The sequence below is a fragment of the Clarias gariepinus genome, chromosome 20 (genome assembly GCF_024256425.1).
Source record: "Clarias gariepinus isolate MV-2021 ecotype Netherlands chromosome 20, CGAR_prim_01v2, whole genome shotgun sequence".
Taxonomy (NCBI): Eukaryota; Metazoa; Chordata; class Actinopteri; order Siluriformes; family Clariidae; genus Clarias; species Clarias gariepinus.
In genome coordinates this window covers 2,408,681-2,426,949 of record NC_071119.1, presented here as the reverse complement: position 1 = coordinate 2,426,949, position 18,269 = coordinate 2,408,681, and the positions used below count along the sequence as shown (strand labels likewise).

The following is an 18,269-nucleotide window of genomic DNA, read 5'->3' as shown; positions in this document are numbered from 1 at the left end:
AAGGACATGTCACCACATGTAGAAAAATAATCAATGACCAGATGAGCTGTAGCCAGGTGTAGATTTTTATGGGGGGGGGGATGTTGACGATCGTGTGAATAGTTTTACTGTCATCTCCAGAGCACCATCCGTATCACGCAGTAATACAACCATCAGCACCTTCTCCATAGAGCAACACTAGTAGGACACCCGCACCTTCTCCTGTGAGTTGTTTGTTCCTGAGGATCCTCATGGTGTAGAGTCACTGCAATGCCTTTTTGAATCCTGCTGCAGTGTTTGTGGTCCAGAACAGATCATTGACGATGTGCTTACCCAGGAACCTGAAAGCAAGACCCCTTTTCATCCAGTGTTTGTTGATGCGTAGGTAAACTGGGTCTACACTATCCTTCCAGAAGTCTATTATGAGAATCATTTGTTTTTCAGAAGTAGAGATTTACACACAGCCCTGTGGAGATGTGGTGACTTAGTCCGACAGTCGGGAGTGATTTGTCAGGGAGACCTTATACCAGTGGCAGGTCGTGTTCCAAATGGTGCTCCCCTGGTGTCATGGGTCAAGGCCATGTGAAGGACAGTGGCAATGGTGCATTTTGTAGACCTTTTCACTATGTAGGCAAACTTTGTATGGCTGGAATGAGACTGGGTTTGATGTGTTGGAAGACCATCCTCTTAAAGCACTTTACTGTGACCAGTTTTAGTGTTACTGGAGGATAATTGTTGACTCCACTAACACTAAAACATTTGTCAACTCCACTGTTGACATTTTGTTCAACAGGGGAATGCTTGTGCCAGACTTCAACCAAGGCCAGAAGATTGGGTTTGGGCTGATGTGCATGTTCCTTCGGCACTCTAACAGTCACAGGGCCAGTAGGTTTCCTTAGACTGCTGTAGGATATACAGAATCACTGAGGATGTGGATGTTGGAGATTGATGGAGGATGTCCAGGATCAGTAAGGATATGCTTGTTGGGGAGTGATGGAGGTGTCTTCTGCTGTCACCACATAGCAAGCACAGAAACATTTAAAGTTTTACCGCAGAGAGGTGTACCTTTCAATGGTCCTGTAGTTACTGATCTTGTGATTTGTGATGTGCCGGATATCCTGCCATGGGTCATTGTTTTTCACAGTGCCCCAACCTTCCTCTAGTCTCCATGATACTGCTTATCAGATTGGCGTAATCAGTGTAGTGTAGGCTCTGTGGCCGGACCTGAGGATGGTGTTATGGTTCCCGAGGAAGGTTTTGGAGGGATTTATAGCATTGAGCTGATTGAGCTATGCTACAGTAGCATTAACATCTGTTGCTATCTAAACAGCAGAGAAAATAATTAAATACATTTTGTTGGCAAATTCATTTGTTTCAGCCAGAGTTGCTTTTATTTTTATCTTAATTTTTTAGAATATTAAAGTTCCTGTTTGAGAGATATGGTTTGATGGGATAAAACTTTTCTGTGAGTAATGGACTCGAACGTGCTCCCACTTGTATTCCTGTGATTTGAATAATAACCCATTTCTTTTTATTCTTAATTAATACCTTAAGGACATGTCGACGTAGTTTGTTTATGGTTCGTGCAGACGCCAACGCCAATGCAGACTGTCGCACACTACACACTCGCCTCAGCTTTGGCACAGGATACACCCCCTGTGTTGTGGTTTAATTTAGTGAAGTAAATATGTTTCGTAGTTAAATAGTCTAAGCTCTAAAAATAGTCCAGGCGTCGCCACCAGAGACTTCTCGGTCATCGGTTGTGGCTGCGCGCTCGAGTGTGAAATTAAAAAAAGAGAAGAGTGTGAGAGAAGGAGAGAAAAAAGGGAACCAAATTACCTTGATTTCCTAAACGCAACGCTACATTTGCATGAAATTATGTTTCGTCGGCCCCCGAGAGCGCTGCTTCCGCGCTTCATGCCTGAACGGACAGCGAAACTCGTTTGGGAAGCAGAAAGCTGTTCGGCAAATGAAAGCGTCTGCATGAAGAGGTGTGTGTGTGTGTGCATGCACATCCCAGGCGTCATCTCACACCCATCTGAATCTATTTAACACGTGGGATGAGCTGTCTGCTGCCGGAGACACCGGAAGAATCCGCAATGTTTTTTTTTTTTTTTTCTTCAATTCAGCCTGAGGCAGCATGGCCAAGTTTTTATTTACACATCTATATAAATAAAAGCCACCTACGGAGAGGACTGTGCATAATTTGTCACATACTTGTATCTAAAGTCTATCATCCGTGCACTGACAAATCTGTTTGGCTGAGAAAACAACAATCAGGCCTTCAGTGGCCAGACAGAAGCCTGAATGATAAGTGCTACCAGGTCTGTAGTATATACATTTAGTAATCTTGTAACTTGGAATTTCCAAGCACAGACTCAGGAAAAAAAAATGATCCCTCAAACTGGAATTCCTAGTTGTTAACCCTTGACTACCAGCATCAGACTATAAAAGATCCAGTTCAAAAACACCTCTACATCTTGGAATCCTAAAGGTTTCTTTAACCTCTGAGTTCCCAAAACAAAGACAACCCGAGTCAAAATTTCTACTTGGAAAGTTTAAAAAGTCTCTGTAACCCTGAGTTGAGCAGTGTGACACCAAATCAACATGGCCATTCACATAGCTACTAAAAAAAACCTAAGAAATCACCCCTCACCTTGGTACTCCTATTTGGAAAGCCAGAAAAAGTTCTCAGTCCTGGACTTTCCAAATTTTCAATTTCTCTCGAAAACATACCCAAATAAAAAAACATGGAATTCCTACTGGAAATATTGGAATATTATCTTCAACCCTCGTTACCAACATGGCTGCTTGTGGGATTTCAGGCTTCTAAGGGATGAACCTAAGAACACCACCCATACTTGGAATTTCCACTCGGAAAGACTTCAACAACCCAGAGTTCACCTTACGTGACCTCAAATCATCCTTAACACTATTGTTGGCTCAAAACAGCACTTGAAATGTTTGAAATGTACTCTGAATTTTGGGAATGTCGCCTCACCTTAGAGCTTTCACATGCTCAGACAGCTTTAGACTTTTGACTACAAAAAATACACTAAAACATCCCAAACTTTTTACTTTAAAAATTCCCTCTAACCTGGAGTCCAGCACGTAAATAATGAAAAATCACGATGGTTGGAATTTTCAGCTTCTGACTGAAAAAAACCCGAAGAAAGTTCTTCCTCGGCTTGAAATTTCTGCTTAAGAAAGCCGCAAGATATCAACACAGATGAACCCCCCCCCCCACAGGTTGGAATTCCAATTTGGAAGACTAGGGAGGTCTCTCTAGCCCAGAGTTCAGCACATGACACCAAATCAACATCACAGCTAATGGAATTTTCATCCTCTACCTAGAAGAACAAATGCGCACCATCCAAGGTGTGGTTTTTCCACTTCCTGGATCTCCCAGTCTCTCTTTTCAAGTTCTTTGCTCTTCCTGTTATCCAAGATTTCCTCTTTCACTCAAGTCTGTCATCATGTCTTGTTTCCCGTTCTTGTTCTTTTCACAGTTTGTACTCCCAGTTCTAAAATCCCATTCCTGGTTCTCGTTATCGTGGCCCTGATCTGCAAGTTTGCTTTTTTTCCTGTTGAAATTCTTTACCTCCTGTCATCCTTTTGTTTCCTGTTTCCATACTTCCTTTTTTCCTACTATAATTATTTGCTTGGTATTATTTTTCTGTTCAGTTTTAACACACACACACCTCCTTAACCTTGCCCACTATCTGCAGATTTCCTTAATTCCACTTCAGTGGTTTCCGAGTTTCCTAGAAATTCCATTTCCTGTCCTTTTCTCTGTGATCTTCATTTTATTCTGTTATAGATATTGATCATGGGTTTCCCTCATCCTGACCAAATCTGATTTAACCCTCTATATGGACATTGATCCTGATTATTGGATTAGCGTAAACAGACAGTCTGGCGCTCGTATGTTTTAGCGCCCAGTAAGCTTGAAATCTGATTCAGGGAAACGCTTTAGGACTCACAACATTATTTTCCATGCAGAAAACAGTCAGTTTTTGTTTAGTTTTTTAGTTCCTCACACTAATTGCTTGACCCAAGCTATGATTTATGGCTTGTAATGGAATAAAAGTAAAAGTACTACTTTCTTCTTCTCTGGGGTTTTCTTTTTTTAAGCTCAGGACTCTCTCTCTCTCTGTCTCTCTCACGCATTTGTTCCAGAGAAATCAGCTCACCATCACGGATAAACGTGCTCGTTTTCCCCTTCGGACTTTTTTTTTTTTTTTTAGGTTTTATGGCCTTTACAAATGTTGACGTGTTTGGCTTAGGAGTGTGTGTGTGTGTGTGTGTGTGTGTGTGTGTGTGTGTGTGTGGAGGGAATTGAACAGCAAACTGAAGCGTTAAATATATTTGGAACTTGGTGTAAGAAAGAAACCTGGAGTACATACTTTATATACACACACACACACACACACTCTAACACACACTCTAACACACACACAGAGAATGAAATCCAGACACTGTGTGTATCTTTGTGTAGCCCTAATTAGCGGAAACGCCAAACACCAGAGACTCGCAGGGCGACAGTAATGAAAACACACGATGTAGAGGAGCTGAACGAGTGGGAGTTAATTACGTTTCTCTTCCTTCTCCCACAAGCGAGTTCTCCCCGAGTGCTCCCGAGCTCTCGAGCTCTGATTGGTCCGAAGGCGCCGATTCATTTCCTATTACTGCAGCTCAGACGGTAGCGCTGTGGAAAATCAAAACAGCTTCATATTAATGATATTACTTGTTGGTCTTCCGGCTGCTCCCGTCGAGGGCTCGCCACGGCAGACCGACTGATCCGCACAGAAACTTGCCACAGGTTTTACACCGGATGCCCTTCCTGACGCAACCCCCTCATTTTCTCAGGGTTCGGGACCGGCACTGCACGCAGCTTGCTTCTTATAAAACTGTGTTATTTTACAAGTCACTATGGTTGAATAAGACACTTTGGAAATTAAATGTTTCTATGAAAACTATTAACTTCAAAAAAGAAAGAGTGAGACCAACATATAAAAAGAGAGAGGTTCAGAGAGAGACAGCCAGAGAAAGGGGGTGGAAAAGAAGACAAAGAGACGGACAGGAAGTGGGAAAAGAGACTGAGACATGTAAGAAGACATGGACAGAAAGAGAGTTCTGACAGAGTATGTCTTTTCCTTGCTGTCTCTACTTCTCTTTTTATCTGTCTTCTCTCTCTTTTTCCATCCATCTGTCTCTTTCCCTCACTCTACTAACTCTCTCTAACTTTTCCCTCTCTCCATTTATGGAATGGAATTGTCTCACTTTTTTAAATGTATGTTTTAAGCCATTCTCAAGGCAAGACATTTCCTCCTCTTCCTCCTCCTCCTCTTGCTCTGTGGTTTGCAGCATGTCATTCACTGTAGAGAGGCTGACAATTTGCCAGTTTGGCTCGGGTCCCCAAAAAACCCATCTCCCCACAAGCAGGGAATTGTTTCACCGACTTGGATGGAAACACACTGGCAACCCGGTGTTACAGCAGCCACTTTTATTGGCTTTCAGTTAGAGAGAGAGAGAGCGAGAGAGAGAGGGATGCCCACTCTGGTTTCTCTGCTCATTATTCTAACGATGTAAGTCTGGCCTTGTTCAAGCAATCATGAAATGGAAAGTGTGTAGTTTCTTGAGAGAAAATGCGTTTGTGTAACCGTGTGTGTGTCTGTGTGTGTTCATGTTTCTGACAGTTAAGTGTTATAAAGAGAATAAAGAGTTGCAGAAGAAACACCAGACTGTACAGCACTCAGGTTGAGAGCAAAGGTAGACATGACCTTTATAAGTAAATCCCTCCAGGCCACTAGGGGGAGCCGATGGTCAAGCATTCTGACATTGTAAGATCAAAGTTGAGATGGTAATAGGAAGAAACCTTGAGAGGAACCAGACTCAACAGGGAACCCATCCTCATCTGGGTGATAACGGATAGCAGGGATTGATCTGCACTCATACTGTGTGTTAGGAGGCTGGAAGTTCAGTATAACAGGAGACGTGGAGAAGTTCATATGGAGTCCAGTTCATTATTGGAGGCTCAGGTAGACTGTCACAGTCCACTCTTCAGGTTTACTACAGTACAGTACTCCTCCTTCATCCCTACGCCTCGTTTCCCTCTTTCTTCTGCCATGGTCACATCGGATGGTTTGGCTTTCCGAAGGAAAACAGGGCAGGGAATTCTGGGGAGCAGCTCGGACAGGACCATGCTGCGAGCAATCTGATTTTACAGGCTCTGACTTTGTGTGTAGTTATATTGTGCAAGCTGTCATGTTTATACTCCAGCAAATGAAACCAAAAGGAAAAAAACAAAGGGTTGCTATGGTGATGTAAAAAGCATTGTTAATCAAACCATAAAATCAGATGTTGAATTAGAAGTTCTAAATGACTTTTATGTTTAGTGCAATGCAGAAAGCTGTTACATATAAATGAAGATTTTCTCTGTAAATTGGTTAGAAGTCAGCATTTAAATGATGCTCACGTTTCATCCATTGGAGGACCCTATGACGACATAGGGCTGATGTCATAGTGCCTGGGCCCTAATAATAAGACAGTGTGTGATTATACTGGCCCAGTCTCCTCCCAGTTGTGGAATCTCAGACACTGTCCAGTTTGATTTCCAATAAAAAAAGTTTTCTTTTTGGTTTTTACAACCCTCCTCTTAGGTTGCCAAATAAACACACAAACTTTCTGTCGCAACTGTTTTCAAAGGTGAGGAGCTGTGGTAAAAACGGTGCTCGTAAACTAAGACAATGCAAAGTAAAAAATGATTAAGAATCGTTGCTCGTCTTGCGAAACACTCGTAAACCACGTTACTCGTAATCCGAGGTTCCACTGTATAAGAGTAACATCTGACATTATTTTAACATCATCATCAAAAGTGCATTTAATATCATTTTAAATATATAAGAGTGACAAATTCGGGTGTTTGGACTCTCCTTCTAAAATCCTGGATGTATAATTAATGCCACGGCATCTCTCTCGCGCGGGATTTGTTTTCTTCTATCTCTCTCTCTCTTTTTCTCCCTCTACTTCTCCATTTCTCTGCTTAGTTGACTCTTCATTTATCTCGATCACCGGCTCACTCTTTTGACCTTTAGTGCCGAGGTTCTGCGAAAAAACACTGAATTAAACAATGAACAGAATCATTTGTAAAAGGTTACAACAGCAGAACCCATTAGTCCGGAGCGCGTCTCTGGAACTATTTATCTCCGCAATCAAGGAAGAAAAAAAGAAAAAAGGGAAAAAAACCCAGCTTGCATTTTTTCCCCAGCGGCCTTATCCGTCAGCGACAGAAGTGAAAGAGTCGCTCTGAATGTCAAAGTGTCGGCTCAGACTCGTCTTCACACTTGTGTACGGAAATGAATTGAGTGCTAGGGTGACAGAGAGGAAGAGAGAGATGGAGGGAGAGAGGGAGATTGAAGGAGAGAGATGGATGGAGAGAGAGAGATGGAAGGAGAGATGTAGGGAGAAGGAGAGATGGAAGGAGAGGAAGAGATGAAAGAAGAGGGAGAGATGGAGGGAGAGAAAGATAGAGAGAGATGGAAGGAGAGAGATGGAGGGTAGAGGAGAGATGGAGGAAAGAGGAGAGATGGAGAGAGATGGCAGGAGAGAGAGAGATGGAGGGAAAGAGAGAGGGAAGGAGAAGAAGAGATGGAGGGAGAGAAAGAGGTGAAAGAAGAGGGAGAGATGGAGGGAAAAGAAGAGATGGAAGGAGCGAAAGATGTAGGGAGAAGGAGAGATGAAAGGAGAAAGAGATGGAGGGAGAAGGAGAGACGGAGGGTAAGAGAGAAAGAGGGAGAGATAGAGGAAGAGATGGAGAGAGAGAGAGAGATGTGAAGGTGGAGCAGCTCAGAGATATTTCATTAATGTTCAAAAAATCTTGAGAAAATGAGATGTGCTCTACTGTGAGCTTTGACATGCTGTTTTTAAGATAATAAAGGTTGTGTGTGTGTGTGTGTGTGTGTGTGTGTGTGTGTGTGTGATGTCAAGGCCTCGCTTTTAGCACCACATTTGACATTTATTTCTCACTTCTGCTCGCCGCGCCGTTTCTTAATTACTCTCGTCCTGCCTGCTTCGCTAACGAGTTCACAGGCTTTTTGTTTGTTTTGGATTATTTATGGAAATGCACACACACACACACACACACACACACACACACACACAGGAACACACACTCTTGTTCAGCTAATTTTAGCTGTCGGTTTTGTCATCGCCACCATTTTGAGTTTTATCTGCATCTGAGGAGTCGCTACTCGTAAAAGGATTTTACACACACACACACACACACACACACGCTCCAGAAGTGCACTTGCTGTTCAGGAATGTATTAATTATTAAATGGTTTTGTTCAACTATGCAGCTGTGTGTTTGTGTAAGAGAGTTGCAACACACACACACACACACACACACACACACACACACACTGTATACTGTGTGTATAAAAATAGAGAGAGAGGTCTGTCTCTTCATATATTATTTCTCTCTCTCCCTCTCTCTCTCTCTGGGAGGTGGTGTGAGAGCGAATAAGCGTTTTCAAATCTTTTGAAAACTTTCTAACACTTTTAAACCTTTTTTTCTAAAGCACAAACATAATATATATATACTGTGTATATATATATATATATATATATATATATTAAACATCTAACAATAGCGATCACACGGCGTAATTAGTTAAATCCGCTGTTGTGTGGAGCTGTCCGTCATGAACAAGGCGAATAAAGAGGGAACTCGTACAGCAGCTGATTAAAAACGGAATAAAGGTAAGTGCAGAACTTTATTCCGTCACTCCACTGGGTGCTACAACAGTGAACCCCGCGCTGAAGCATGTCGTGTCCTTCAGGCGTACAGTGCTCATGTTCCTGACTGAGTCACACATGGGGGGAAAATCATAAATGCTGTACGCCAGCACTGGGAGCATGACGTGCTTTGTATGTGGGGACATCGGGCACAAAAAGTTCAGCTGCCCACATAGAGCACAGGGCAGGGAGAAGGCGGGGCCTAGTGGGGTCGGGGCAGTGGGGCAGGATGGAGCGGGCTCCAGTGTGGAGCAGACTGGTGGTGCGGGATGAGGGTGTAGTGGTGCAGGATGGAGGTGCGGGATGGAGATGCAGTGGTGCGGGATGGAGGTGCAGTGATGCGGGATGGAGATGTAGTGGTGCGGGACGGAGGTGCAGTGGTGCAGGACGGAGATGTAGTGGTGCGGGATGGAGATGTAGTGGTGCAGATGTAGTGGTGCAGGATGCAGATGTAGTGGTGCAGATATAGTGGTGCAGGATGGAGGTGTAGTGGTGCGGGATGGAGGTGTAGTGGTGCGGGATGGAGATGTGGTGCGGGATGGAGATGCGGTGGTGCAGGATGCAGATGTAGTGGTGCAGATGTAGTGGTGCAGGATGCAGATGTAGTGGTGCAGATGTAGTAGTCGGGATGGAGGTGTAGTGGTGCGGGATGGAGATGTAGTGGTGCGGGATGGAGGTGTAGTGGTGCGGGATGGAGGTGTAGTAGTCGGGATGGAGGTGTAGTGGTGCGGGATGGAGGTGTAGTAGTCGGGATGGAGGTGCAGTGGTGCGGGATGGAGGTGCAGTGGTGCGGGATGGAGGTGCAGTGGTGCGGGATGGAGATGTAGTGGTGCGGGATGGAGGTGTAGTGGTGCGGGATGGAGGTGTAGTAGTCGGGATGGAGGTGCAGTGGTGCGGGATGGAGGTGCAGTGGTGCGGGATGGAGGTGCAGTGGTGCGGGATGGAGGTGCAGTGGTGCGGGATGGAGGTGCAGTGGTGCGGGATGGAGGTGCAGTGGTGCGGGATGGAGTCAGCTCCAGCAGGGAGCATACAGTTGGTGTAGTGGTGTTCAATTGAGCGAGCTCCAGTGCTGCAAAAGGGCATGATGGGGGCCAACCCACTGTAGAGCAGTATAATGACCGATGGTGAACAGATGAGAAAAGCACGAACAGACAGTCAACAAATGACAGTAAATGGGTCACTAGTAGTGATGGGTCACACAGGGAAAAGAGGTCTAGCCAGGGTAAAGAGGTGGAGAGCAAAAAAAAGCCCACAGAACAGCCAGGAAGGCGTAGTTATAGCAGGGAGCTCAAACAATGTAAGGGAACCAGTGGAGGAGTTGGGACAGTGTGGAAGAATCAACATCACTCTCAGAGCAAGATGAAGACTTAATAGACGAAGATTTTGAAGAGGACAGGTTTTCTGACATATCGGATATTAATGTGTCACGTTTTGGGGGAGATCAGCAGCTCTATACACTTGATATAAATGAATACTCAAGGAAAACTTACAAAAAAAATCAATCAACATTAAAGACCATTTTACAGATAAAAAATGTAAGTAGCAAAATTACAGCGTACTACAAACTATGATCTGAGCAAAAAACAAGAGATGCTGCTTTAATGATCATATAGCGAAATGGTGGCGGTCTCATGCAAAACAAAAATGAGCACATCACCCTGGGTGCTTTCTGTTCTCTGTAATGCACTTTGCATCTGTTTCTCCTTTCTTTTTTTCTTTTTCTAATGGATAACTTACAAGTAGGGTCTTTATGGCATTGGTTAGAGCAAGATTAAAAGTTGAGTTCCTAAAGATGACCCACAGACTACCAGAGTTTAACCAGATGTGAGCACTAGGGGACGTTTTATGCTCCATAGACAGGGGGGGGGGGGTTAACTTTCAACTTTTAAAATAAGTGTGAGATCCTTTTTATCTCGTTTTTTACCTGTATTTTATTCCTTTATGTGCTAGTTTTATACACTATGTGTATTAATGAACCTATTTCTACCCTTCAAACATTGCTTTAATACACCAGTTCAGTACTGTACATACTCGACCACTTTTAGACCTAACCATCATTCATCTGTTTTACTGAATCTACTTAAAAGTCCCATTGCTAAGCGCCCCCCCCCCACCCCCCCTTTGGCTAATTTAATGTTTTTGTACCCTTTTATTTATTTTTATTTATTTATTTATTTATTTATTTTTCCCTTTTCCCTTCCCCCTTTTCCACTTATCAATATTTTTACCTATGGATTATTATTTTTCTTATTTTTTTACTAGACTTCTTGCCTTATTTATTTATCTTATTGACTATTTTTGTCTTTTAAAAGGAAAAAAAGGTGGATACAAAAACTTAAGTCTCTCTCCCTCTCTCCCTCTCTCTTTCTCTCTCTCTCTTTTTTCCTCTTCCTCTCTCTCTCTTTCCCTCCCTCCCTCTCTCTCTCCCTCTCTCCCTCCCTCTCTCTCTCCCTCCCTTCCTCTCTCTCTCTCTCTCTATACAGAGTTATATCCATGGCAGCAGTCAGGCTCAGTTTGTGGCTGAATCACACATCATCCTCCTGCTGAGTATCCTTTAACACACACACACACACACACACACACACACACACACACACGCATATCTCTGTGTGTGTAACTGTGCTTAAATTAATGAAGTTGTCTCACTTGAGTTCAGGGCAAAGCAGCAGAGAGAGACAGAGCCAATGATAAAGACAGGGGGAGTGATGAGAGAGACAGGACAGAAGGAGATGATATTTATTATGTACAGTATTTATAATTTATATTTATATTTATTTTATTCTATTATGTTGAATAGTTAATTAATTATGTAACTATATATAATGATTCTATTCTATTCAATTATATTTCTATGTATAATTTATATATATAATGTATGTCTTTTGATATTAAATGTTTATAATGTTGTTTACGATATAAAATGTAACGTTTAGAGACTCCACTCATCTGAACAGACAGACTGACAGACAGATGAGAGGGAGACAGAAGGAAATCAGACAAGTCTCTGTCTTTATGTCTCTCCTTATTTCCCTGTCTCACTCTCTCTATCTAACTCTCTGTTGTCTTGTGTCTCTCTTTCTAGCCCCCTGTCTGTCTTCTTGTCTCTCTCTATCCCCCTGTCTGTCTTCCTGTCTGTCGTCCTGTCTCTCTCTCTATCCCCCCGTCTGTCTTCCTGTCTGTCATCCTGTCTCTCTCTCTCTCTATCTAACTCTCTGTTGTCTTGTGTCTCTCTTTCTAGCCCCCTGTCTGTCTTCTTGTCTCTCTCTATCCCCCCGTCTGTCTTCCTGTCTGTCATCCTGTCTCTCTCTCTTTATCCCCCTGTCTGTCCTCCTGTCTCTCTCTCTCTCTATCCCCCTGTCTGTCGTCCTGTCTCTCTCTCTATCCCCCGTCTGTCTCTCCATCTGCCTGTCTATCGTCCTGTCTCTCTCTATCCCCCTGTCTGTCATCCTGTCTCTCTCTCTCTCTATCCCCCTGTCTGTCTTTCTGTCTGTCTTCCTGTCTCTCTCTCTCTATCCCCCTGTCTGTCGTCCTGTCTCTCTCTTTATCCCCCGTCTGTCTCTCCATCTGCCTGTCTGTAATCCTGTCTCTTTCTATCTGCCTGACTGTCATACTGTCTCTCTCTATCTGCCTGTCTGTCTTCATGTCTCTCTCTATTTACCTGTTTGTCATCCTGTCTCTCTCTCTCTCTCTACCTGTCTTTCTCTCTTTTAAGAAACATTATAACTGCAATCTTGTCCAGATAAGTCTCTAGTCACTTTTATGTCCTCATTGACCGTTTCTTTTGCCCAGGTGTTCTCTCTCTCTCTCTCTCTCTCTCTCTCTCTCTCTCTTTTCCTGCACTAGTTTTTTTTTTGCCGTGTGTGTTTTTTTCCGTAACACTCTTCCCCCAGACGCTGCGATAACGATGGGAATGGTTCTGCTGAACGAAGCCGCCACTTCCAAAGGAGACGTGGGAAAAAGGAGGAGTGAGTCTGTCCATCTCTCTCTCTCTTTATCTCTCTCTCTAATCTTACTCTCTCCATCCGTGTGTGATTTCGCTCTCTCTCCTGCACTCTGTGTTCGTGAGAGAGATGATGCACTTGAGCAGTGATTTGCATCTCGGTTCCGCGGCCTTGTGAGCGTTTAGTCTTAGCCTTGATGGCTTAGTCCATCCGTCTTTTCACTAAAGTTCATTAAGACGTTTTTCATTTGTATGTTATCTTCACACTTTTCTCGTGCAAACTGAGTCAGGAGTCTGTCTTCAGTACACTCTGTCTTTTTTACCTTTCATCTCTCACTTCTTCTGTTTCCCAAATCTTCTCTCTTTTTAAGTTGCTACACTGACCTTTGATCTTGTTGTTCTTTGATTTGTTTTTCTTGTTGTTTTTGTCGTCCCTGTTGTCCCTCCATCGCTGTCCTCCCGTCTTGTTCTCTTTAATCTGTCCCCCTTTTCCTCTTCTTTATCTCTCGTAGACAATTGTTTTTCCTCTTTTTATTTTATTCCTTTATTCTGTTTTATTCCTTTACTGTTTTCTTCTCGTTTCTCTCGTATCGTGTCTCGTATGTTATTCCCTTTATTATTTTATTTCTCTCTCCCCTATCCCTCGATCATTCCATCACTTCACTCCTTTCGTCACTCCCCCACCTGTTTGATGCCCCTCCCCCCACCCCCTGCTTCTATGTCTCCGCCCTCTCCTCCTCCACGTTTCTCTACTTTATTATTCCCGTCCGCGCAGCATGTTGTTCCTCACGCTCTTTGTTTGTTGAATTAAAATAATGTTGTTGTTTTTTTTTTCTTTCTTATCAGAATAAACAACGACATCTGATTGGTCAGTGGTTTTTGATGATGTCACTTCCTGTTTTAAAAAAACTTGAGCTGCTTAAAAACGGACAAGAGTCTATTGTCTAGTGAGTGAGAGATAGGCGGCGTTGCTAGCATAAAGGCTAATTTAGCGACACTTCACTGAGCGGGCCTTCTGCAGAAGAGGTTGACACACACTGATTAAGAGCTGATTAACGTCACACTCACAGGAAACAGCTGTCTCACACACACACACACACACTCTCTCTTTTTCACACACACTCACATATGAGTGTTTATAAGCAGATGTAACCCCTGTAATCTGTGTGTGTGTGTGTGTGTGTGTGTGTGTGTGTGTTCTGCTGCAGTTATCTGCCTGGTCGGGCTCGGCCTCGTCGTCTTCTTCTTCAGCTTCCTTCTGTCCATCTTTCGATCTAAATATCACGGCTACCCGTACAGGTAACACACACACACACACACACACACACACACACACACACACACAAACGTGTGTAACTTTAATGAGTCCAATGATAATTTCCAACCTGTTTCTCCTTTCCACAGCTTCCTGATTAAATAAACACCAGGAGCATTCTGGGAGATTACTGACAAATGAAACAAAACACACACACACACACACACACACACACACACACACACACACCCTGCTGTAAACACAGGGATGAAATAAATCACACAGTGATCTCTTAGCTCTCACCTGTCTCTTTATTTACACACACACACACACACACGTTTAATACACACGATCCTCACACACGCAATCCTGTACGAACTACACAACCTCACTCTCGGCGTGCTGATGTTGCTCATCACTCCCCCTGGTGGTGATGTCATGGACTGCAGCCTCCCTGGACACGTTAGATCAGTGGTTCTGTGGATCAGAACCGCTCCGGCTGGCCTGGTGTGCGGCAGCGCTAGAACCGGTCTGAACCGGCTGAGGAACAGTCTGTACACTGGAATTAGCATAACAGGAGCTCACGTGCTAATAAAATCACAGACACCAGGGGCAAAAAAAACTGTCCATCAGGGGGCGGAGCCAGAAAGGCAGTCAGTCACTAATAATAAACATCACATGGTGTCCACTTTCTCTAATTTTATTTCATCCTGGTCGTTCTGTCTCTGACTCCCTCTGTCTGTCTGTCTCCATCCATCATGCTCTCTAACTCTTTTTATGTTTTTCTCCATCCATCCATCCATCTCGCTCTCATATCTCTCTTTCTGCCACGCTTTCCGTCTGCCTTTTTCCATCTTTCTCCATCTCTGTCCATCTTGCCTTCCTCTCAGTCTGTCCTGCTCTATTGCTCTTATTCGCCTCGTGTCCTCTTCACTCTGTTTATTTTCTTTTTCTCCATCTTTCCATCTGTTTCTCCCTGTCTTCATCCAGCTAGCGATCTCTCTCTTCTTCTCTTTCACTCTGACTCCTGCTTTCTGCCCACCTCTTTGTCACGCTCTATCCATCTTGTGCTTTCCACCTGTCTCACTCTATTGCTCTCTCTCTCTCTCTCTCTCTCTCTCTCTCTCTCTCCCATTTATTTTTTCCTTCAGAGCAGTAGCATTTCTGAATCCGGATTTAATTAAGTGTTAAATTGACACTAATTAATCATTAATTACTTAACGAGCTTCACAGGAACAAACCTTGCCCCGCCCCCTGTGTTCTCCAGCGAGGGGTGCTCTCTTACTCTCTTACCCTGATGGAAATAAATCAAACACTACTTAAACTGGTTACGTAACCTCAAATAGCTAAAACTAACATGAGTTCAGTCCAGCTTGCAGTGATATAACTTTATTTAGAAAATACTTTAATTAATGTTGTTTATGCTGGAGAAGCGTAGTGATGTGTGTATATAAAACAGTGACACGCAGGTTCCAGAAAATTAAACCTTTTTAGTTGTAAAAGTCTAAGAGTCTACAGTTAGTTGATGCAAGTATAATAAAATAATAGTAACACTACAGATTGTTTGGGGGGGGGGGGGGGGGTAGTTATTTTAATTAAACCTCTACCTGAAGGGGAATTATTAAAATATTAATGGAATAATCCATTTAAAAAATACTTTGCAAAGTAGTAACTGAGGAACTGAGAAGTTTGGAGGAACGGGAACGGAAGATGTGAGGAAGAAGTTTGTTTAGCCTGGAGGTCATGGCAGCACTCGGATTCGAGCCGGGTCGCTGTGAGGGAGAAACGCATTGATGAAATGATAAAAACCATTTCTGTAATAACGCTTGTTTGTCAAAATGCCACCCGGAGGCACTTTCCATTATCAGAGCTTCAGCACTTTACGGGCCGTCTTTAAATACAACCTAGAGAGAGGAAGAGAGAGAGAGAGACTCCTTTTTCTTTTTTCGCAGCACCCCTCCAATCTCCCAGCAGCACTCGTCTCGAAAGGGCAATAACCGTTTTTTTTTTTTTTTTTCTTTTAGCTGAGCTTTGGTTCCTAATGTTGCCGTTATTGCCTCCCTGAAAAGATGACCCAGCAATAACACTGACGATTCAATTTTTGGACGTTACCTCGCCGCTTTCGGACATTCTGTCCAGGATCACCGTGTCCTTCGCCTAAAAGCGAGGCGATTCCAGAACATTCTGCCTTCATGCAGGCTTGGACATGTGGAATTTTGGCGAGTGCAATAAATGAAGTAACTATAAAAAAAAAAAAAATTAAGTGACATTTATTTCTATTTTGAGATTTTAACTCTTTGGTGCAGGAATGAACAGATAAATGGTTGTTTGGAGGGATGGATACATGGATTGACAGAGATACAGACAAAAAGATGGTTAAGCAGAATAGGAAGGATGCTTGGATAGAGGGATTAATTGAGGGATGGATGGAAGGACAGGCAAAAGGAGAAATGCATTTTTTCTTGTCAAACAGTTGGTGAATAACGGCTCGATGGAAAAAAGAGGTGAAGAAATGGTTCTTGGAAGAATGGATGGATGGGATGAAAAGATGAAAGAAGGAAATGTGAGATAAAGGCCTGGTTGCTTTAAAGGATGGACAGAAATTAATGAATAAATATGTGGATGGGCTTGTATACAGATAGATAAATTGAATGGATGGATGGATGGATGGATGGAGAGGTAGATGAAAGTCAGAGGTCTATATGCTTAAAGGGATGGGGAGGTAAATGAATAGACAGAGAGGTCTACTTTATATGTTAAAGAAATATGGATGGATGGATGGATGGATGGATGCGAGGTAAATTAATAGATAGTGAGGTCTATATGCCTAAAAGGATGGATTGATGGATGGACAGATTGTTGTTATTCCTAAAAATTAAAAACAATAAAGAAAGATTTGGAACATGGAAATATTTTTATGTTTTCAATGTAAAATTCTACATATTTGATAGATTTGAAAAGGAAACTAACTGCTCTCATTCTTTCTTTAAAAAACAAGTCCTGAGGATTATTAAGTAGTCTCATTTTGTCTCACGGTCCTGCAAAAATGTTCTTTCTTGATAATGTTAGTTGTCCACTGAGCCACAACATCGCCATCAAAAGCTCATCAGAACCTCAGCAGCAATGATTGCCTGCACTGTGACGGAAGTAGCAAAGGGAAATGCGTGACCGAGTCTGAGTCATGAGTTCGTAGTTAAAGCTGTGAACAACTCGCCTCCACTGACCCGATCGTGACTACTCTAATCGTCCTATGCAATCTTTCGAGGCATATCTACATTTACAGACAGGAATGTCATAAAATTCTTGTCCAAAAATGGAGACCAGATAAAGATGAATGGAGAAAGTTTTTAGTTCAGTCCCCTTAACTTTCTACCTTATAGCCCTGGCTAATCTCTTGATTAGTTGACGTGCAGGGGTAGGGCATTGGATGTTTAAATGGAAAAACAGCTAGTTGGATATATGTAAAGGGGTGAGTGAAAGGATAACACACTTGATGGATGGACAATCAGATACATCAGTCACCGATCAGCCATAACATTTAAACCACCTGCCTAATATTGTGTTCCTCCTGGACTTCTAGACCTCTGAAGTTGTGTTCGGTATCTGGGACCAAGCCGTCAGCCACAGATTTTAAGGTTGTGAGGTGGAGCCTCCATGAATCAGATTTGTTTCTTCAGCATGTCCCACAGATGCTTAGATTGAGATCTGGAGTATTTGATGGTCAGGTCAGCACCTCAAACTCTTTGTCATGTTCCTCAAACTGTTCCTGAACAATATGTGCAGTCCATTAGGGAGCATTATCTTGCTGATAGACGACACTGCAATCAAGGAACACCATCTCGTTAAAGGGGTGTAACTCGGTCTGTAACAGTATTTAGGTAGATGGGACACATCATAGCAACCCACAAAGGAGGACCCAAGATTCGCCCGCAGAACATCGCATCCCCTCGGCTGGAACACCTTCTTATGCCTCATAGTGCATTCTGGTGCATCTCCTCCCCAGGGAAGCAATATGTACAAACGCACATATGGTGCGAGATGCCACATGATGTGAAAGTGTGTTCCATCAGACCAGGCCACCTTTTTCATTGCTTTGTGGTCTGGTTCTAATGCTCACATGCCCATTGTGTGAGCTTGTGGTGGAAGACATGGGTGGGCATAGACACCCTGCCAGCTCTGCAGCTCTATATGCAACAAACTGCCATACACTGTGTGTTCTAAATCCTTTCTATCAGAACCAGCGTTCACTTTATCAACAGTTTGAGCTACAGTAACTCGTCTATTGGATTGAACCACA

General features: G+C 43.2%; 1 protein-coding gene across 1 annotated transcript in view; it reads left to right on the top strand.

The window, feature by feature from the left end:
- Positions 1-14,213, top strand: part of tusc3 (tumor suppressor candidate 3) — a 44,429-nt gene extending 30,216 nt beyond the window's left edge. The window contains exons 7-10 of the mRNA XM_053480015.1: positions 11,261-11,324; positions 12,668-12,742; positions 13,926-14,016; positions 14,122-14,213. Coding sequence (XP_053335990.1) covers positions 11,261-11,324; positions 12,668-12,742; positions 13,926-14,016; positions 14,122-14,137 — 246 coding nt within the window. The 3' untranslated portion in view covers positions 14,138-14,213. The remainder of the gene's footprint in view (positions 1-11,260; positions 11,325-12,667; positions 12,743-13,925; positions 14,017-14,121) is intronic.
- The last annotated feature ends 4,056 nt before the right edge of the window (positions 14,214-18,269 follow it).